This window comes from Paralichthys olivaceus, chromosome 6 (assembly GCF_024713975.1).
Source record: "Paralichthys olivaceus isolate ysfri-2021 chromosome 6, ASM2471397v2, whole genome shotgun sequence".
Taxonomy (NCBI): Eukaryota; Metazoa; Chordata; class Actinopteri; order Pleuronectiformes; family Paralichthyidae; genus Paralichthys; species Paralichthys olivaceus.
In genome coordinates, this window is record NC_091098.1 from 21,553,896 (window position 1) to 21,575,827 (window position 21,932).

At 41.3% G+C, this 21,932-nt stretch overlaps 1 protein-coding gene across 2 annotated transcripts in view; it reads right to left on the minus strand.

Annotated features, from left to right (window-relative positions):
• Positions 1–1,722: 1,722 nt before the first annotated feature.
• The window catches only part of scube3 (signal peptide, CUB domain, EGF-like 3), a 66,954-nt gene continuing 46,744 nt past the window's right edge, over positions 1,723–21,932 (minus strand). For both annotated transcript variants that reach the window (XM_069526956.1, XM_069526955.1), the window contains 16 exons: positions 17,888–18,004; positions 15,832–15,954; positions 11,276–11,392; positions 7,399–7,521; positions 6,719–6,835; positions 6,526–6,621; positions 6,315–6,431; positions 5,653–5,814; positions 5,343–5,546; positions 4,576–4,737; positions 4,309–4,476; positions 4,050–4,211; positions 3,765–3,962; positions 3,499–3,651; positions 3,009–3,088; positions 1,723–2,520 (listed from right to left, as the gene is read on the minus strand). In XM_069526956.1, the coding sequence (XP_069383057.1) occupies positions 2,368–2,520; positions 3,009–3,088; positions 3,499–3,651; positions 3,765–3,962; positions 4,050–4,211; positions 4,309–4,476; positions 4,576–4,737; positions 5,343–5,546; positions 5,653–5,814; positions 6,315–6,431; positions 6,526–6,621; positions 6,719–6,835; positions 7,399–7,521; positions 11,276–11,392; positions 15,832–15,954; positions 17,888–18,004 (2,252 nt within the window). In that variant the 3' untranslated portion in view covers positions 1,723–2,367. The remainder of the gene's footprint in view (positions 2,521–3,008; positions 3,089–3,498; positions 3,652–3,764; positions 3,963–4,049; positions 4,212–4,308; positions 4,477–4,575; positions 4,738–5,342; positions 5,547–5,652; positions 5,815–6,314; positions 6,432–6,525; positions 6,622–6,718; positions 6,836–7,398; positions 7,522–11,275; positions 11,393–15,831; positions 15,955–17,887; positions 18,005–21,932) is intronic.

Below are 21,932 nucleotides of genomic sequence, written 5' to 3' on the forward strand. Positions count from 1 at the left end.
TGACTACTTACATGAAGCAAAGTGTCAGATTTTACTAAACATAAATTATTTCACCCTGTTTTGGTCGCTGTTTTAATTTCACAACATATATATCTACATATTTTTAAACACATCAAATACCTTTTTTTTTTTTAATCACATTTCGACAGACTTTGTTTTTTTTATTTTGCTCATTAAGAGTAGAATGGAAAATTCTGTCGATTCGAGAATTAAGTTGAAATATTGTGAGGATAAAGTCGTAATTGTAAAGAAAGTCATAATATTATGAGAATAAATAAAAAGGAATAAAGGAAATCAGCTGCTATGAGAAGCTGCATTCCACTTCGTCTGGATCCAATCAAACTCGTTGTCTCTTGAAACACTGTGAAACCACTTCAGATTCAACCAAAAAAACAAACTCGACCACCACACACAAGAGACAATTTCCTCCAAGTCCATGTCTGTGTACTTCTTTCTTTAAAAACAATCTTTTTAAAATCCTGATACATATATATGTTCTTATAATGTGGTGCTGATGAGCCAGAAGATTATTTTGTTATTTGTGAATGCTTTGTGAAGATGCTCCCAATTCCTCATTTTAACGTCGGCAACACTCCCCCTCTAACGTGACGCGTGGCCTAAAATATGTCTTTTTAATTGTCATAATTTTACGACTACATTTTTTAAAAAAAATCAATCTCAACCTGATAAAATTACGACTTTATTTTCGTAAAGCTCACAACTGAATTCTCCAACGATTTTCTTTCCCTTTAGGTTACCATAATACTTTGTCGTATAAGAGAGACACGATGAATCCGAAACCTCTTCTGCCCATAGCGACGCATATTTAATACGAGTCTCGACAAGACTGACGCCCACTTCAAACAACCTTTTCACAACCGTTGTGTGGGTCACAACAGAGCGTAACCAAAGTTAAAGGTGTTGTCTTCTGTCGTTCATTGCACTTGTCGTGAAAAGGTAGGATGACGGGTTCTAAATCTAGTGCACAAAACAACTTGACCTTTCCCCATTTTTGGGGCAGTCTTTGGAAGAGCTGTCTTCATTGGGACAGAATAAAATGTGAGCAGGGTGAATGGAAGGGCGGGCGGGGCGGGTAAGTACTAGGTGTCTTTGGATTTGAAGACGGGCGGAACATTAAAGGGTGGAAAGAGTGTTTTTTAGGGTGGGGGGGGGTCCTGCGTAAACAAATTAGGATTAAAGAATTCAACCCTCGTCTAATTTATTTTCATTATTTACAAGATTGTTGAAAAAAACAAAACAAGATAAAACTGGAAATCCACTGACAGGCAATGTGAGATTATCAATTTATCAACTGTGTGTGAGAAATAAAATGTTTCAGATTCCGAGCTTCCGCTGATTTTAAAACCTACAGACTATTAGTGTAGAGTAGATCAGAAAGACAATATGAGATTGAAGAATTAAAGTGACCTTTTAAAAGAAGCAGCAAACGTAATGTCCCTCAAAGACATTTCTCTCTCTCTCTCTTTCTCTCTCTCTCACTGAGACATGTTCCACCATACATCACATTATCTCATTTCTGTGGCTCTCACTATTATTATTAGTTTGTTATTCGTCTCCCAAATGATCGCGGGTGTTCCTGGAATGATATTTGCTTTTTAAGTTGGCTTGTAAAAGAGCAACAGACGTGATTTCAAGGTTGGAAAACGCCGGCGCGGTCGAGTAAACAGACGGAACAAAACATAGATGAACTGTTTTAACAGTAAAACTCATGGAAGTCGCTCTAAGAGCTCAAATATAGTAAGGCTTTAAATGACCTGGAATGCAGCTGCGACATGAGATTCAACAACGGCTCCTCCTCGAGGGCAGCACACAGACACTGAAGGTGGAACCAGGGTTACACAACACTTACACAACACTGACACAGTCATACTTAATGGTAGAGTTGGAGCTGGAACTCAGACCACTCATTTAAGCAAATACAACAACAACAAGCTCTATCAAGCTCAAACCGCACACAAAACATCACTCCTGTCTGAAGTCAGCGTTTCTATTGTTTTTTTGTGTGTGTGTGTGGTTTCGTTTCACAACACAAAAGAAACCAAACCCAGTCACACACTCTACATCACCACTGAGGGTTTGAGCTCGGGACTGCAGACCTGTGCGGAACGGAAACGGACAAAAAATTAAACCTAAAACACAAATAATGTTCTCTTCAGGTCTGCATAGTGTTTATTGTCAAAGCCTATGGAAAATACGAGAGGGTAAACACGGTGGTATGTTTTGTGTTTCATTTTCTTTCTTTTTTTTTTTAAAGCCCTGTGAGAGTAGCGGGATGTGGCCTGTAAGGCGAAGGGGGGATGTCGGGGGGAGGTCACGATCCAATGCGCCGGCGGCCGCGCGACCTTTTTACTTGTATGGTCGCAGGAAAGCGGAGACTTTGCTGCTTATGAGACGTATGAAGGAGCGGGGAAGCATCTCGTTGGACTCCCGAGTGGTGTACTTGAAGTAGTTGTTTGGGTGAGCCAGCACGTCAAAAAGAGTCTTAATCAGTTTTTTATCCTGTAGAGAAATAAAATGATGTGTTAACTTTACACAGAAACACACATTTCCATGGTTATGATTACATGTGAAGCTATTACACTATGCGAGGAAATAAATGACACCTTCTATATGACATTAACATCTTATTATTACTATTATTATTACTATTAATGCACTCATGCAATCATGCAAATGAATGGTTGATTAATCTGATGATCATTTTCTTCATTGATCTCATCCCGAAATATTTAGTTAAATGTAGGAAATCAAAATACTCAATTAAAATATATAGGAAAAATATCAAAATAAACCAAAAATGTTCATAACTACATCAAAAATAAAACTAACAATAATCAGTTAATCATATAGAAATATAATAGATTTAAACCTTATAATTTCACTTAAAATATGTAGAAATATATCAGAATAAAACCTAAAAATTATTCCGATGATATATATTAAACATTAAAAAAACTAAATATAGTCCTAATAAAAAAATTGCAAACCTTGAGGATTTCTTGGTGGTTTTCTGAAGCGTAGAGTCGTCCGTCTCGCACTATGTCCTCTACAAGCTGTTCATAGTCCTCTGAATTCACAAACACATGGGAGACAACACAGGACACAATAATTAGCCACCGTGTGACGTGCTGAAAGACATGGCATGCACATACAAAACAGGCTTAGTTGGTAAATAATATAATACACAGGCATGGCCAAAAAAACAACTGCAAAATGTCCTTCTAACTGCATATCTTATTACAACTCTTAATAAAACAAATATCAAAAGCCTGCGAGCCAAGATACTGATTCTGAAAAACATTGATATTAATAATCTGAAAACCTTGACAAAGAGAAAGAGTAAGAGGAATATTGGTATGTGGTCTTTCCAGAGCTACAGTCTATAAGGTGATAATAAACTTGTCATATTTAAAATGTGTTTTATAAAAATATTAGTAGTTAAAAACAGCGGCTGCGATAAATGGGCGTGTCTCATACCATCATAAGTAACGTAGGGGATCTGGAAGCCCCTGGCGCTGTTGGCCTCGTTGGACTTGAAGTTAATCCACAGACGTCTGGAGCGAGCTGTGAAGGCGATTGGCCGCTCGTATGTCTGACACGTCTCATAGGTGGTGATGGATGTAGCTGACCCTTGCAGGGGCACAGACGAGACAACGGTGACTAAACAGGTTTTCAGAAGCGTTCCTTACATGGTGCGCTTTCTTTTTAACAGTGAACTGAATTTGGACGGAGAGGACACTCACAGTTCTTCCTCATGACCAACACATCTCCACACTCGTCCTCGGAGGGCAGGAAAATCTCAGGCACCACGATAAGGATCTTGCGTTTGCTGGGCGGGTTGATGTTCCAGATACACTCCACGTTGGCAGGGTAATTACCGGGGTAGTTTGGTGACTCAATGTAACCCATGAACTCGCCCATCTCTCCACCGCATTGCCTGTCTAGACGTACACAAACGAATACACATTAGATTCCAGCTGCTGGTTGAGAAATCACACCCAACCCTAAACCGTCACTTCCACACTCACTCTTGCACTGCGATACACTTGTGGCACCATCAAAGTCCGTGGTGGTGTTCCCTGGGCAGGAGATACAGTAGTTCTGCCTAAACTCTGTCTGATAGGTCCCCACAGGGCAGCGGATGCACCGGTGTACTGTGGTGTTGTAGTAATGACCGGGAGAACACTGAACTGCAGGGTGAAGTCGAGGAAAAACACATCAGTGGGTGCAGCTTTGTTGATTAGAAGAATATATCTTCCTGCCTTTTCAAGAAGAGCAAAAGCTGACCTTTGACCTCGCAGTCATGGAAGGAGCTGGCACCTTCCCGCTTGGTGCCCAGTCCTCCGCCACAGGGGAAGCACAGGGTCCGTCCCAAATCTGGCTGGTAGGTTCCCTGAGGGCACGGCTGACACGGTTTGAAGCCATCGCTGGAGAAGGACCCTGTCGGACACTGGCCTGGATTCGATTTGAAGAACACAGAGTAAGTTTGCTTAGGACAGCAGCTCTTAACTCCACCAGAAATATACACCTCGTTAATATTGTCTCTGGGACTACCTGCACAGGAGGAGATGTTCCGTGCCCCGACAGGCCCGTGGCCGTCGCTGCCAGGGCAGAGGTCACAGGCCAGCTGCCCCTCCCTCTCCTGGAACGTGCCCGGTGGACACTGGATGCAGCGCTCCTGCTCTCCGTGGTAATACGACCCCGACAAACATCTGACTGAGAGAATATCCACAACGCATCCAATCAGAGATTCAAAAAACATTAATGCAAACCTTTAACTATGTTTTTATTTCAGTTTTCTTCACGACCCTGGCACAGATGATCCATCAAACATGAACTGTTCACTTTACTAGATGCATGTGAACAATCTAATGCAATTCAATGTGTAAATCCAATTATACATTTATTATCATAGAGATCATGGTTACAGTGGGAGTTGAATATATTTTCTTGAAAGGTGTTTTAAATGTTATTCTCCTTACAAATGACATCTTAGAAAAACGTCTGAATAAAATGCAGTTCTCTTCCTCCACTGACTATGACCTCACATCTCACTGTATAATTGAATTACCACTACGTGCTCAGTCACAGGAACCGGTTTGGCATCAGGAGAATAGACGTCATGGCAGAACAGATGAATTGGAATTGGTCAGTAAAGTGGATAAAGAGTGTATACTTCATATCAAAAGACACTGTATTGCAGATGATGTGTTTTTTGATATTAGATTAAATTCAGAGTCTGTGGTTATACTTCTCACATCTAACAGATTTTGCACTAAAACAGCTGGTTAGTCAGCCCTGGTCCCGCTCCAGGGTCTTACCACATCGGCCGCTTTCCCTCTCCCAGCCCGGGCCGCAGTTCTCTTGAATGGGAGCAGCCTGGGGAAGTTTTTGGGCGACCTCGTATTCCAAACCAGCGACTCGGATCAGGAAGCGCTCCTGGTTGATGGACTTCTTCAGAGCTTTGATGTACGTCTTCACCTGCTTCTCCATGCGCTGTCTCAGGCAGCTGAGATTACAACTGCCTGGTTTTAGGTACATTAATGAAAAAAAAAAGAATAATGACTGAAATCTGTGACACAATACAACAGCCCTGAGGTCAACACTGCTCTTCTGAGTGACGTGACTGACCTGTGGTGTCTCCAGGTTTGACCTCAGCCTCCAGCTCCAGAGTTATGCGAGTTACCTCTTTGTTAGACGGGTTACGAGCACGTCGTCCTTTCGCTTTCTTTGAGGAGTCACATTTGAGGTTGACAAATGTTACGAGGCAGTTGCTGCAGGGCTGCCCCCCTCCTGTAAACACATGATATCACAGTCTGTGTAAGAGCTTTTATTTATAGGTTAAACATTTGTAGTTTCATTAGAGCAACACCTAATTGATTAATATGCTGATTATTTTCTTCATTGATTAACTACACATCTCTTTTATTAAATTTCTCATAATTTGCAAAACAACATTCAATTAAAATACATAGAAATATGTACAAATAACATGAAAATATTCAGTTAAAATGTACAAAAATACATCTAAACAAAACATTAATATATTCAGTTAAACATATAGAAATATATAAGATTAAATTCTTAGAATATTCAGTTAAATTATGTAAAATATATCAGGATAAAACTGGAAAATACTCATATTAAATATACAGAAATATATCAAAATAAAACAAAAAAAACTAATTTAGATAAATATAGAAATACATCAGAATAAAACCTAGATATATTCAGATAAAATATATAGAATTATATTAAAATCAAACCTAAACAAAACACACACACAAACTGACCTGGTCCTAGTGTCCGTCCCCTGTCCTCCGTCCTGCCGGTCAGTTTGGGGTGCAGGTGACATTTGGCGTTTTTAATCTTGAAAGAAGCCGTCTGCTTCACTGGAGGAGCCAGAGTCTCTACACACAAACACAGCAACAGCGTGTAAGAGCACACAGAAACAGTGTGGAGTTGAATTGTTGTTTGATCATAAGAGTCCAGAGGGAATCGAACCTATGCAGCTCTGACTGTTGCTGGAGTTGAGCCTGGAGGGAGACTTTCCTCTGAGGATGGGGATACCACAACTGACCGAGTAGCTGTTGTCCGACTCTGGAAAAGATCACAAACAAAAATCAAAGAACTCTTTGAGTTTCAGGGTTTTACTGTGTGACATCACATGAGTAGACTCTCGCTGGGAGGGACGTACCTGCCAGATAGTGAGCTTTAGAGGCACAGGTGAGGGAGCAGCTCTCTTTCTTGCCCGTCTTGCTACAGGTCAGTGTTGCTTTTGGTGCCACTAGTCCAGGAAGACACTTCACGAGTTCTGAGGGGAAAGGTAGGTAGACACCTCATTTACATTTTAGACCACTACAGAAAATAAACAATACAAAAATAAGAAACAAAAACTTGCCAAATTGCAAAAAAGGCTTTGGAAAAAATACAGTTCACAAAATTTTATTTCAAGTAAATGATTCGATGAAAACAAATAAATCAACTAAAACAAGAACAGCGGTAGGTAAAATAAGATGAGATAAAAAACTAAAAAAGCTGAGCTTTAGATTATTCTGTGTGTTATTCCATGGATTTACTAAGCTCAGTAAAAACAGTGAACACCTGCAGGGGATGCAGTGATTTCAGCTAATTAGATGGGAGCCCACATAGACAGCAGATAAATAAAGGCCAGTGTGTTTCTGGTCATCCCACCCTGGCTTATAACGCAACATAATCTTTACAATGGCAATAAGGTAATATCTGTAAATAAAATCCACATTGTTGACGGAGAAAGCTGAGAGAGAGACACACACATTTCTTCACAGCCAGAGGAGACTGATGTGTGTAGAGTGTGACTCGGTGCATCAGCCACAGAGGGGCAGTGCTGCTACGTACCAACGCAGTCTTTCCTGTTCCAGTGCAGCTTGTACCCTGGTGGACAGGTACACTCGTAGCTCCCCAGAGAGTTGATGCAGCCATATTTACACCCCCCACGATTAATGCTGCATTCATCGATATCTGTGAATAGAAACGTTTTGCATTTAGACATTTAGTGCGTGTGCAAATATGGGAGGAAAAAGAGTCTCACAACATCAGAGGAACGGATCAAAACAATCTGGAGTTCATTTTGTCGAATGAAATAAAATAAAAGCAGTCAGTGAGGAGCTTGTATGAGGTCAGCTGGATCCATCCTGTCAGAGAGTCACATTGGGGGAAGATTAATGTGTTTGCGTGTAAACAGAAGTGATTCCGTGTTTTGATGTCGCTACATTTAATTTCATGGTCAAAACTGCTGCGCTCCTCAGTGTGGGACGACTTGTGGTGGGCAACAAATTATAATCACCTTATCAAACACATGCGGAGCTCAAACCACTAAAAGCATCCGGGATCCAGATGCAGGCTGGCCGCCATTGACGCCAGACAGAAAATTAGCCTAGCGAGTCGAGCCGAGGACGTGCCAGGCTGCGGACAAGTGGTGGAGACACCGGGAGAGAGAGAGAGGCGCAGATAATGGCAATGATAGATGATCAGGCCTGCTGATATGAAATGCTCTCCCTTGTCTCATTCAATTATTCATCCTGATTAAAAACAGTCTGTGCGCCTCTGCACTCCCAGAAGAAGATGATGACTTCATCAGCAGCGTCGTGCCAGCCGGAGCTGCTGGTGAGCGATGCGCCGCTTATCCACCGCATCAAAGCCCACAATTTAAAAGACAAAGAACTCTAATGAATATCTGATGGAAGCTGAGCTCATCTGCCAGCAACTGCTGTTTTGACTTCTTTGTTCCTCCAGCACTTGCAACCAAACAGACGTATTCTGACCTTTCCCCACATCTCTTTGGTCTCTTCATTCCGTGCTCTTAGAGAACAGAGAGAAGAGCTCAGAGGGAAAAAAGGACACAACAAAACAATCTAACCTTTAATTCAACAACTGCTTAGTGTCACGGAGAGGAATTTCAGGGCGGGTTCGGGAGCTCATGGAAACATCAACATCTTCAGATTTTAATCAATTTTGTGAGATTACTCATCAACATCAGCAACTCCCAGTGCAACCAACATCCTCATGTGAGTTTTAAACTGGCAAATCTGAACAGTCAGGTTATTGTTACCTCCGATAAGAAGGCCATGTTTTTGTCTGTTAGTTTGTTTGTTAATGAACAGCATTACGCAGAAACTACTGGACTGACGGCCTTGAAACTTGGTGGAAGGATGTGGAATGGGTCAGGGTACAACCCATTTAATTTCGGTGAGGATCAGAATCAGGTGACAGATCCGGGAATCTGGTTTTTTTAATTTTCATGAATGTGTGTAATTTGGTGTGGATTCAAATAAAAAAAAAATCCAAATCTAGTGAAATGAATGTGGTTTCATAAGGGGACTGTTGGGCGGAGGTATAGGTGAGTTACAATAACACAACTTAAACTCTTCTGAATATGACTTGGATCTATAAAAACATACATTAGCCTGCAGATGAAGCAGCTCTGTTGAGCTCCACGCTGCCTGGATCAAATGACGTAAACTCTAAATCACTTACCAAGTCGTCTTTAGCTGCAACTGCCGAGTCTATTTTCCTACCAGATAAGCAAAATATGTGTGGATTGTTTTGCTAGCTGAGAGGGAGAATGGCTGGATATACTCTCACTTGGGAGGAATGTTGACAGGCCTCGGCACAATGCTTGACAGCAGGTCACTGACCTAATTGGTTTTTTTAGGGTGAGTCTATTGTTAAACACTGAGCAAAGCTTTCTGCCTTGTTTGACATCTATATTTTGGCTGATAAACCACACTGGGAATAACTTCACCTTGGTTATGGCCAGGAGTGAAGAAAGTACAGCAGGGAGCGCCATAAATCTCTGGGGTTATCTAACAGTTCCGACAGTGCCGATGAAAGGCGAGGGAAATCATTCATCACCGCACCGCTGGTGTAGAGAGTCATTTACGCCTGACCATCTTCTCCTCACAGCAGCTCAGTGAGGCCTGATCACCGTCCATCATGTGAGTAAAAGGCCTCACAAATCTAATTCTGGAGCTTTTATTCCCTGGACTGACAGCGAATACAGCTGCCTATTGTGGAGCGGATCCTATGACCTACAGTTAAAAGGCATTGTTATCTTTATCAGATCGTGAAAGCGGAGATACAGACAGGAAACATCAGGTAACCTTTTGAGGGTGTAATTAACTGCACTGATGTGTTTGTGCAGACCTGACAATCCCACACAACTTAACTTTACCACTCTTTTGTCTTTGTTGCAACATTCCTGATCAGCAGACTTGTCAAAGTACAGGCAAAAAACCCCAACGCAGAACAAATCACTGTAGAGCTGTGTATTTTTTAGATTTGAGTGCATACGTAGTCTCTCTCTGTGTCTCTCCCACCACTACTGTGAGACCCTGAGGCGCTGGAGACAGCAGCAGATTCTAACTGGTGATACACACTCCATCAAAGAGCCGCCACAACATCCTGATGTGTTCTGGCGGGCCTCTTTCAGCTGCCTGCCAGGCAGAGCCGACGCGCCCCCGCACACCTCCTGACACCAAAGGCTACTTCTGCTATTTGTTCCACACCAGAGTACTTGTACCTGCTAATGTTTGATGGACATGGTCCTCCTCTGCCTAACGCCGATGGTTTGTCATGTTTTAGTCCATTAACTGCAGCGCAAATCGTCTACATTTTACATTACTGCCAAGTGTAGCGTAAGTTCTCAGATTGATTTCCTGCCTTCCAGGCAGCCACCTGTTTCAGCTCATTTCAGTCCATTTGAAAATCAACTTGCGTAGACTTAAAGCAGGCTTGAGATGAGTAATCCATCAGAGCGAGCATTTAGCTACATTTAGTTTTATCCTTGAACGCAGATGTATGCGGCAACTCTACCGCGCTGATGTTTTTTCAAGGACTGTGACATCCAGATTTACGAGTGAGTTGATGAAAAACAAATCGCAGTAGTGTTGGTTTCTTTAGTTTCTTGTTATTCTACAACTTGTATGTCTCTGATATTAAAATAAAATTATCTTTTTAAATGTTTAAATGTTCACTTGATAGGAACAGTAATAATAAAATACTTTGATGGACAATCTGTCAAGATGATTCAAGTTCACACATTATTCATCAATACTGATTGTGCATGTGCTCCTCAGAGGGTCCTATTCACCGGGTTGCGAAGTTGTTGAACGCTGTGAATGTGTTGCATTTATGAATTTAGGACCGTGATGCCTTTTCAATATTTACATGATAACAAAGAGCAAACACAAAGTATCAGGTGTGACAGACATATATATTATTTACAATATATATATATATATATATATATATATGTATACAATCTCAAATCAACACCAGTCGGGATATTTCACTCAAAGTCAAAAGCATTAACCCATTAACCTCATGGTGGTGCTGATTAGTTATCATTACCATTCATTCTCTACTTCACTACTCATTCAAACCCTTATGATGTTACTGACAGGAGCATCACTTAAGTCACTTTGATGGCTTAAAACACTTATAAAGTAAAAACCCAAATTAAAAGACTGAAACATGCTTCGGAAATTAATCTGAAATTATCTCAAGTCGATAAAACACTTTAATTTATCAGTTAAATCTCAGCTCTGGTCCCATATAAGCTGTCAGAAGAAGTTTAAATTAACATTAATTATCTTTTTCAAGTGTTCTAGTGTTTTTCCTGCCAAACATAACAGCGACTGATTGAAGGTTAACAAAGAAGTGCAGGATGCGGCGGAAGAGTGATGGGGAGAGAGAGAGAGACGTGCTGGCTCACCTCCACAGTGGGCCAGGCCGTACAGGACGTAGCCTCTGTGACAGAGGCACTGGAAACTCCCGGCAGAGTTGACGCAAAAGTGGTCGCAGGCGCGGTCGAAGGAGCATTCGTCGATGTCTGTGTGGACAGAAAGACAAGCTGTTAGAACCTTCTGCATCAGTTCAGCAAATTACAGAAAAGATCTTTCCATTTCAAAGAGGATTCTCCCGCATCATCACAGCATGGGTTCCTGCTTTCATGTTTTTTATTGCGTTCGTTGTTTGCGATGGGTCAAATCACAACAACCAAAAAAAGGCAGCTCTTGGGAAAAAGAAGACGTCTCCTGTTCTGCGCCTGGTGGCTGACCTCCTGCTGTCAAGCAGTTTTCCATTTTGATTCTCTAAAATGCAATTCTCAAAGTACTTTTGAAATAACAAGCGGAGACAAAGGAACGTCTGCTCTTCACCTGATAATAGGGACTAGTCCTCTTTTCTCCTCTTAACTGCAACATAAATGACCCAGAATTGTTTGAGACCCTGTAATCTGACGTTTTTACTCTTCTGTTTACACGGTCAAATAAATATATATGCATTGAAAAATCTTCTTTTTTTTTAAAGAAAAGACAAATGTAGAATGTCTCAGTGTAATCTCTGATCTCACAGAATCTGATGAGATTCTGGGTCTGGAAACATTCTGGTTTCTGTTTCTAGTTTGACAGATCAGGTTTGAGCAGGCTTTGGTTAGCTGCGGGTAAACAGTCCATGTTGAGAGCACACACGTGGACCACATTGACTGAGGTAGATCCATACTACTACATTTTCTTTTAAAAACTGTGCTTTTAGTGTTGTAAGACTTACGATTTAACTGCACAACAGCTGTTTTATTCCGGAAGGGGTCTTGGATAGTGACAAAACAGCTAGGGCCATATTCCTGCTCAAAAAAGACCCAATAAGCAAGCGGTTGTGAGCGTCTACGTCATCATTTCTGTCTGACTTAAACATATCTCAGGAGTTTTCAAACTAAAACAGGGCAAGTGGAGTTTCCCAAGAATATTGGCCCTTTCCCCCGAAGGCTAATTCGTCATCAGATGATAGCGGATTGGCCCAAGAGGTTGGTCACAGTGGGAATGAAGATAAGAAGAAACTTCAGACGTGCCAACCTCGTCAAACCTGCAGATCCACACTGCAACAGCTCCTTCCTGTCTGTCAGTATCTTATCCTCTTCAGCTCCTCTGCTCTCTTACATGTGCATGCTGATAAATTGCTTTTAAATGTCATGGGCTCAAAGTCTGTTCGGATTGATACATGAAGCTACAGGAGACGGATGACATTTGGTTTTATTAGCATCAAAGTTTCCTCTAATGTCAGCAAGAATCTGTGTCAAGCCCGGGCAGCATGCTAGGAGAAAACAGGGATGTGCTACAACTTCCCTGGATGTCTAATTGGTTAATTAAAAAAGAAAAACAAAAAGGTTTGCAGGATTTTCCCAGGAATATTGTGCATTTCATCCTTTTCATCCACTACAGCGCCAGCCACTATCAAACAGACGACACAGGTATTTCACAGCAATTACAGGAGTGCAGTTAAATAATGGGTTACCTTGAAGAAAGCAAGAAGACAGACCGATAAATGTCTGCATAAATACCCCATGCTTTTTTTTATCATAACCAAATATTCACACCATGCATAATCCTTCAGAGGCAGCACAGCTGAACTCTGTGCAGACCAGTAAAAACACTTATTGAGGTTAGTGCTTGGCAGATCACCAGAAAAAGATGAAAGGGTTCCATGATTTAAAGCTCATTAAGTGATCAGTTTACAAGCTCTGGAGGAGATCCACAGGTTGATGTTTAAACGTTTGAAAACCCCCGGATTGCTTCGTTGATGGACGCGTGACTTAACGACACCTCGTCGAGGTTAATAAATCCCCTCCTACGAAAAAAAAAAGAATCACAATTCAAATGGAACAATCTTCTAAAATTTCCAAACCTGGTGCACCCGCAGATCAAAAGTGACCTCAAACAAAAAATGAAAGCAAGAACAAACTCTTAAGAGTCCCCAGTATTTGTGGCCTCAGGTGATTAATAACAGCACTGGTAGATGAGAGCAGCATGGGCTGGCACACGCTCCATGAGCCATTGCAAAACTGATTGTTTTGGGCATATTAAGTATAAACTATGCTCGGTGCACTTTTAAGTGAAGAGTCTAAAACCCCCTGGGAATTAGGGCGTGGTGGAGTTTTCTGAGTTTTTCATTCACTAAGTGACGCCAGAAGTCGATCTGCAACTTATCATTATATTGTTCTGCGTTTTCTTTGTGCCACGCAGAAGAGTAGAGTGTGGAAGACATCTGGGAACTACAGCCCCTATTTACCAGGGATCTAAGGTGAAGTATGCAGCGGTGGGGTGGACCGCGTCATGAGGCCACGCATATGCAGGGAGTCAATGGAAAGATTAAGTGAGAGCAGTCATATTTTCAACCTATAGAGACTGACGGACTAAGATGGAGTTTCCATCAATTATTTCCTCTCTTTGTTCTCTCAGTTTATCACTTTAATCTCCGCCCTTGCTCAAAAATAAGGCAAATGGCAATCGGCTGAAATTCAGGAACAGGTCACTGCTGTTTATACAGAACAGATAAGAGTTTTATCAAAGATGTTCCTTCTGGAGAAAACACGAGGGCTGATGAACATCTCCCTAAGTGCCCTCATGGGGATTAGGAGTGAGGAGGAGGGTGTCGAGGGCGGAGGAATGCCGACAAGGGCTCAGCAGACATGTCTCGTCCTGACTCATGGGCCACGGTCCACTGACAGCAAGGAAACACCATGACTGTTTAAACCAAGATAAAGCCAGAGTTCAGTTTACATATCTCAGCACCTCGTGGAGACGGCAGACGCCTGGTTAAGTGTCACTGATGTCACCGTGACACCACTAACAAGCAGCAGCAGCATCTATTACCAGAAATACAGGGCCTTTGTAAGCAACATTACACAGAACTACAGGACAAGTCACCACAAAACTTGCTATACTTGTGGTTTATGGGTCATTCATGGAACAAGCCATTCAATCTTGGTGTGGATCAGAACCATGAGATAAATCCAGGAAGTTTTTTATCAATTAATTAAACATTGTGAGAGAGGGCGTTTTTTTTTTACATTTTCCCATCGAATCTTGACACAAAAATAAAATCAGGCATGTTTAAGGGACTGATAACCCTTTAACTCTAACCTGACCCCTAACAATTACCCCAACCCTATTATTTTTGTAATTTGGTGCAGCTGGATGAATTTGAGGGGACTGTTGGGCCCTGGTAGAGGAGTGTTCTTCGGAGTTCCATTCTGGTTAATGCAGTTTTTAATTTGTTTTTTATGTAGCCACATGCTATAAACTTTGAATACCATGATTATCCTGCCATGTCTGCCAATGTATTGTTACATTAAGGAAAATTTGAAGTTTCAAATTCAGGATATTTTTGCAGCATCGATTTTGACCATCACTTTTGATCTGAAAGTCCAAAACTAAATCCCTGTATCAAATCACAGATTTGCATACTAGCAGAAGATGGTAAAAATCCTAGAAGCAGCAGCAACAGAAGAGAAATCATTAGGATAAAGTTAAACCTCCACTGAGAGGCATTCTGCTCTTTTTTTAACCCGGCTCTCATTCAGCGAGTGAGAAAAATGACAGGAATGAGAGAAGCGAGGATAAGGAGCAGACAGGTGACTCAGTCGTGTGGAGTGTGTGAGCCTGGCAACACCTCATTCAACAGGAGGTGAGCTTTTATCACTGCCCTTCTCTCCAGACAAAACACACAACACCAAACAAGGACAACGCTGTTCCAAGTTGCCCCCTTGCACCCAAACAGCACATGGCTGAGTTGGTTGTGGCTCAGTGCCACAGAAAACAAGCTGTGATTTACATTCCTACATGCACAGACCACATTTTCTCAGTTATCGGTTATTTTGGCAAAATAAACTTTGATTGTTTGGCTCCAAATAATGAGAGAAAGGCATCCCACTAAAAGTAGATACAAAGTGACAACAAAGTGGCTGCGAAGCACAGCGACGTGGTGTATTTTTTCGTTGACCACATATGATGTTTGTGCGTAGCCGTGTGATTCAGAGCTGCATTTCTAAGCCCATTGCATGACACTGATGTGTAGCAGGCTGGATATTGATTGACCACATCAATACAGAAAGGAGAATGAAAAAAAGAAAGAAAATTGTCATCTGTTTTTCCACCCAGAGAGAGACTCTGAGCTCGGCTCCGCATTTCTCGTCTGCCGCTCTTCTTTCACCAGACTCCTCTGTAGTGGCTTGATTCTTTTAAGAGGTTTTAGAGCTGCAGCTTTAATTCCCCACACCTGTGTTCGGCCACGGCAAACTCTTTATTTGTTCTGCAGCTAGTCCTCCCGGCTCCTGCTGAGTGATGGCTGCCACCAAATAGAACAGAAAAACAAGCCAGGGAGCTCCGCTTTGGCTTCTCTGACGCCCAGGAGGGAGACGATTATTGTGCCACTGTATTGAAATGTTCAAAAACAAGATGTTGATTTAAGTGACAAATGAAATGAGCTACCTACCTTGACAGGTTCTCTCATTGGTCAGAAGCTTGTAGCCTTTCTTGCAGCTGCACTCAAAGCTGCCGACGGTGTTTCGACACACATGATCGCAGCCGCCATTGTTCAGGCGGCACTCGTCAATGTCTAGAATCGTCAAGAAGGGTGGACACATCAGACCATTACATGAGTTGAACACACAGTGTTTATGCATCATCTTTGATATGAAAAACTTGGGCGCTAACAGCTGCCTATTTGTATATCCAGCGGATGCAGAGCAACATTAGCATTGATTAGCTGGAGGTTATGTTTTCAGCCCTGTCCACTTGTTGGTTGGTTTGTTTGTTTGTAGGCAAGATTAAACCAAAACTACCCGACCATTACTACTGGAACTGGTGGAAAGATGCAGTATGGGTCAGGAAAGAATCCATTACATTTTGGTGCGGATCCAGGAATTTTTTATCGACATTATATCAACATAAATTAGATTATATTTATGAACATTGCAAGATAGATTTTGTGAGTAATAGTTCATGGATCCTGATGAAAAAACAGTCTTATTTAGGTGTATGTGTGCAATTTGGTGCAGCTTGATTGAATTTAAGGGGACATGATGTTTTTGGCCACAGTTTGCTCTGCTTTGGTCTCCACCAACTCCCGAGAAAAAGATTTGGCTCATTAGCTGCTAAATGCTCCACTATGTTCACCAGCTAGTTTCCGACTTTGGTGCTGGGTAGGTAGCATGAGCTCAGTGTATTAAAACATTCTTGCTGAAAACAACAAAACAATGAAAGCAGTGAGAGCGAAATCCAAGTGGTGTAAAGTTTTGGGCCATAAAAATGAACTGAAACGCTGCAAAGAGCTGAGAGGAACTGCAGAGTTCGGCTTTACTGATAAATAACAACCTCTCAAGTACAAGTAATCTTGATTATAGCAGTTTTAACGAAATCTAATGAAAAAGTTGTTAAATCGGAACAACGTGCTAGAAATAATAACATAGAAACAGACATTACATAAGATAATTGGGCTAATTCTGTGTAATGTCTGTACAGGCGTGTCTTGCTGAAACTAGGAATGAGCTTCAGGACTTTCCTTAATGTCCCTCAGAATGGCTGAAATCTGTTTGCGTCTGGCTGTAATGGGCTGCAGCTCTCACACAGCAAAGCCTCAACGCAGTGCGACCTCTAAATCATCATTCCGATTACTCCGCTCTTTATTTCTGCAGCCAGTATTGATATATCGTGTGCGCATTCCTGCGTTTGATGGGTCTCTGCCTTGATAGGTCTGGCAGCAGATCTAATTAAGTCTGAATTATCATCACAAATGAGGCATTTGTCTCTGGAGGGAGTCTTCATCATCTGGTTAAAATAAAATGCAACCGAAATGGAATAAAATAATCCCTTCCTCGTCTTTGTCTCTGTTCTTCAGAAGTGTCTGGCCTGCAGCGAGCCCCTGTCTTCTTTTGCCAGTGCTGCCTGGATTTGTTTTCCTCCTCTTCTTTCCTCTCAAACCAAACTAATATAAGCCAATGTATCTAGGCTTGTTGGTATAACATTATGAGCCCTAGAAAGAACACAGATTTCTATCCCCCGCTCCTCTGGAAACAAAGTTTGTCCTCAAGCTCTCCAAAATTGCCTAATTCATAACTGTCAGTGATGACTTTAATCCCTTAGTCTCCTGATATAATTCTCCGTAAAGCCTGGAATTGATTTCATAAGACATAACATAAAAAACCTGCATGTTGCATGACGTGAGAATGTTCTGTCAACACCAGAGAGGGAAGACAATGAAGTCAAGAGATCGAGTGGCATGATAAAAATATTACTATAAAGGCTGAAAACCAGAGTGTATTGAAAGATTGGTGGAGCCAGTGAGGATTTATTGATATAAATTGTAAGAGCACTTGATAAAGAGAAAATCCAACTAGCCGTGGTGTTAACGTGGACGGAGGCCACAGTGTTATTTCTCCATAATAATACCACTGATAAGCTCCAGGAGAGACGCTCTCCGACATGCAGCAGATCAATTAGATGGCCAGGTGCTGGCTGAATGCCGTTTGGAACCGTGGGCGATGCTTTACCTTTGCAGGTCTTGCGGTCGGGCTGCAGGGTGAAGCCAACGGGACAGCTGCAGCGGACCCCCGTCACCGAATCATGACACGTGCTATCACAGCCACCATTGTTCACTGCACAGGTCTCTGCAGGGGGAACAAGCACTCACAGTCAGACAAACCCCTGGAAACAAAAATAATGCTGTAGATGCTGTCCTGACCTACTTATTTCTTTCCCCATCAAAACATGCATGCTGGTGTGATAATACAAATGTGAAGACAAACCTGTATATATACAGAATTCTTAATTTTTTTTTATCTCACAGGAGATGAAAATAAGAAGCACAGCAGGGTTAAAGGTGTTCAGAGGTAGAGAGGAATGAGGAGGAATGAGATTGACAGTGAAGGGATTGGAGAATAATTAAAGGACACAGTCCTAAGGAGGAATAACACAGCCAGATATAGTGTGTACATGTGTAAATGTAAGTGTGTGCATGTTTGCTTCACTTTGGTCAAGGTGAATGACAACCTCCAGATGTCCTCAGCACTATAGGACATATGCCCCCCCCCCTTCCTCCAACGTGAGGCTTTGACTTCCAGACACACGCGGACAAAACCACCACTTTTTTCCTGATTTTGACAAAACCTTCCAGGCATTTTGGGGATAAAAAAGCAATTTCAGCTACCTGCGCCCCTGCGTTGGCCAGACTGAGTCGAGAGGAGAAAAAAAAAAGGGAGGCACTCAGTCAAGATAGCAGAGCCGCGGCCTCTTCTCTAGACAGTGACAAATTTCACTGAGACTTTCATTTTAAGCAACTGTACAGGAGAAATTCATTCTCACAGAAGAGAGGCTGGTGTCCTGCCTTAGAGAAAAGCCTCAGAACAACAGAAAATCTTTGCAACCAGGAACAATCTTTAACTCGCTGCACGGTAACCGGTCATTCACACAGCTCATCGCTCCTCACTAATGGGCTGGATGCTGGCTGGCAGCTTCTCTTAAAAAGGAGCTGGGTTAGTCGAAGGCTTCACACTGGCAACGAGATGGCCTCTCTCACACGTGGCACTAAAGAGGGAATGCAGCTGCACAGTTTCTTTTATAGGGAGTGAGGATCCCTTTGGGGAAACACCTAATCCTCTTCGCTTAAATCTGAAACTGCAGCGCCTGCAGCAGTCGTAATGAAAGTTTTTAAAGCCCTTTCTCTCAAATAAAAAAAGTGGCTTTAGATTGGAATTATGTATCAAAGGAAAACAGGTGCTTACAGCCATGTAATGGAAGGTTTTATAGCTGCTTCACAGACAGAAGCTGAAAACAGTGGATTGCATCGCTACAGGGTGAACACATACAACAATACACTGGGACCAATTTCGAGTAAATTTTAACATACACAGAGTTTAAAAGAAATAACTGAGACAACATTATAAACAGTGCTATGATGGTCATCTTGCTGTAAATGAATTGCCATGAATTTGAGGTGTTTGTTGATCCGTTATCATTTCCACGTTGGTCTTTTAGTTTAGTACAGCTTGTTGTACTAAAACTACAACGAATGGAGACATTAAAAACTATGCATGCTGCTAAAACATTTCTCAAAACAAAACTTATTTTACAGCACAGCAGAAGAAGCATTACATGAAGGTATATAAGACCTACCTAGAAGTGTACACATCTAATACAAAATGTTACAGTCAAACTTTACTTTTTAAGACCTGGTTGCTGATCTCTTTCATCAATTACACTTTTAAGTGTTTAGTTTGTGTTATTATCACAGAGACATTTTCCCTGATAATCTATATAATTCCACATTTCTTCCTGTAGCTGATCCTCCAGCAGTTAAAAAAATTATTTACTTACTTTATCAAAGTAGACAAATGCTATAATGCAATAAAATGCTCTGAACTGAGTTTATCATTGTAATTAAAGGCATATTTTACAGCCATTTAAAGAACAAAAGCACAATCTGCTTAATACCTATTCAAATTTGAATCTGCTAGATTTGGTTCCCTCGAGATGGATCAACAGAGGGCAGAGGGGGTGGAGGGGGCTTCCAGTTAATACCTCCATCACAACCCAGGCTTCAGAGCATGGCACTGTGGCTTCAAATAATTGCAAAGTGTGAGCAGAGACACTTGGCAGACGAGACAATAAGACAGTGTCAGGACATGTCTCCGAAACGCTTAGTCAGACAGCCATCTCACCAAACTGTAATGATCATGCATTAAGAGAGCAAAGAAATATTTCTGACATTATGGTTTTGTGAAGGCAGGGGAGAGACACACACGCTCTGGTATGTGTGTGGGTTTGTGTGTTTTGGATGCACACCAGCCACATCCACAGTGCACCAGGTTGGGATCTGCAATTACAGTAACAGTGGGCAGACTTTTGTAAATACTCTCTGGGGTGATGTGTCGGGTGTTTGGTCTAAGGCTGAGCCTCGGCAGTATACGTTTCATACGAAGAGGTCCAGACAGTGTGCATCATCTTTCTAGCAGAAGCCACAGGATTTATGGCTGCACCACTTCTTGCCTTACATCAGAGCTGTTGACAAGCAACTTCTGCGTGAGCTGTCATCAGCCATTTATAATGAGCATGAACAGAATGCAGCAACGGGTGAGAGGACAGAATTCACAACAAAAGAAAGGTAAAAAAAACAACAATTCGCTGAGAGTTTGTCACTGGGAACAAATTAGTTCAGTGTTTCCTTGACCAAACAGCAAACATGCAGCTATACACAGTAGAGCAAAGTCAATCTGAAGGTGCAGGAGGTCGTCAGACAAAAACTTGAATAAAGCTCTGAAGTGAATGCTCTCTCAATAACACAACAATAAAACCATTAAAAGAACTCTACTAATATTCAAACACAGGGAATCAGGGGTCTGGATGAAGCAGGATGCAACATATGTCTCCTGCTCTCAATGTTTCTATTTCAGAGAAAGAAAAAAAATAGGCCACAAAATCCTGAAATAGGGCATCATGTTGTATTGCAGCATGTGGGGAACACAGCACTTGTGTACCTACAGTCGTAACAACTACTTACTTACAAAACACTATTGTTTTTACTCCTTACCTTGAATGGGCTTCTCCTCTGGGAACAAGCCTCCTCCCTCTGTTTCTTACATGAAATAATTAAATCCCAAGTCTCTTTGATGTATCAAGGTTTGATTCATCGCTCTCAGATTTATGAGTTTATTTTCCCACAGCTCGTCCTGAAAATTCAGTCTATTTGCATTCGGGATATTATCAAAAAAAAGAGCAAAGTTTGGATTCTTTTCTCTCCCGCCACATGAGCTCCATTGTCCATGATGCAAACCCTGTGAAACAAATTACTTTTGCCCACAAAGTAGAAAAACAAACTGGACTGGAGTGATATTGATTATTTTCACTGTTTCAGGCCACAAGATTCCACATGTATGAAAGAGCAAGTTAAGAGGGATTCTGTGTTTTTATCTTTTATGTGAATTATTGCTGCATCCTGAGCTCATTACAGCTCTGTCACCACAGCTAATAGGCCACAATGATGGAGTTTAGAAACTGTGACCGAGGGTTTGAAACAACAAAAGATTAAATTCCCTCATTTCACTTCAAAACACACAAAACTGAAGTCTTTGCTCCGCCTCTTTAAAACCATCACAGTTAATCTGATAGGGTTTTAACATTTTCGACAAAGGCTACTTATGTTAATATTTATAATTTGTTTTTGGATTTGATAGGGACAGTGCTCATTAATCAAAAGACAAAATGATTTAAAGGTTAACTTATAGGCTAATTTTCATCTGTTGTCCCTATTGCTAGTTCTTACAAGGCAACCTGAAATAAAATAAATGATCTATGTTATATATTTACACATATCTATTCATAATTCATTTGAATTAAGCATATCATCAGCTAAATGTACTCAGACGTATCAAAAGTAAAAGTTGTGGCTCTGCATGAATAAATAGTATTATTATAAAGAATGATATTTATAAATCATAAAGTAATATTTAAGACTTTTCTTTGACTGTTGATGTTTTTGTGAAATAGTGACTCATTTTGCTTCTTTGAGCCTGAAGTTATTTATATGAAATAATCTAAGAG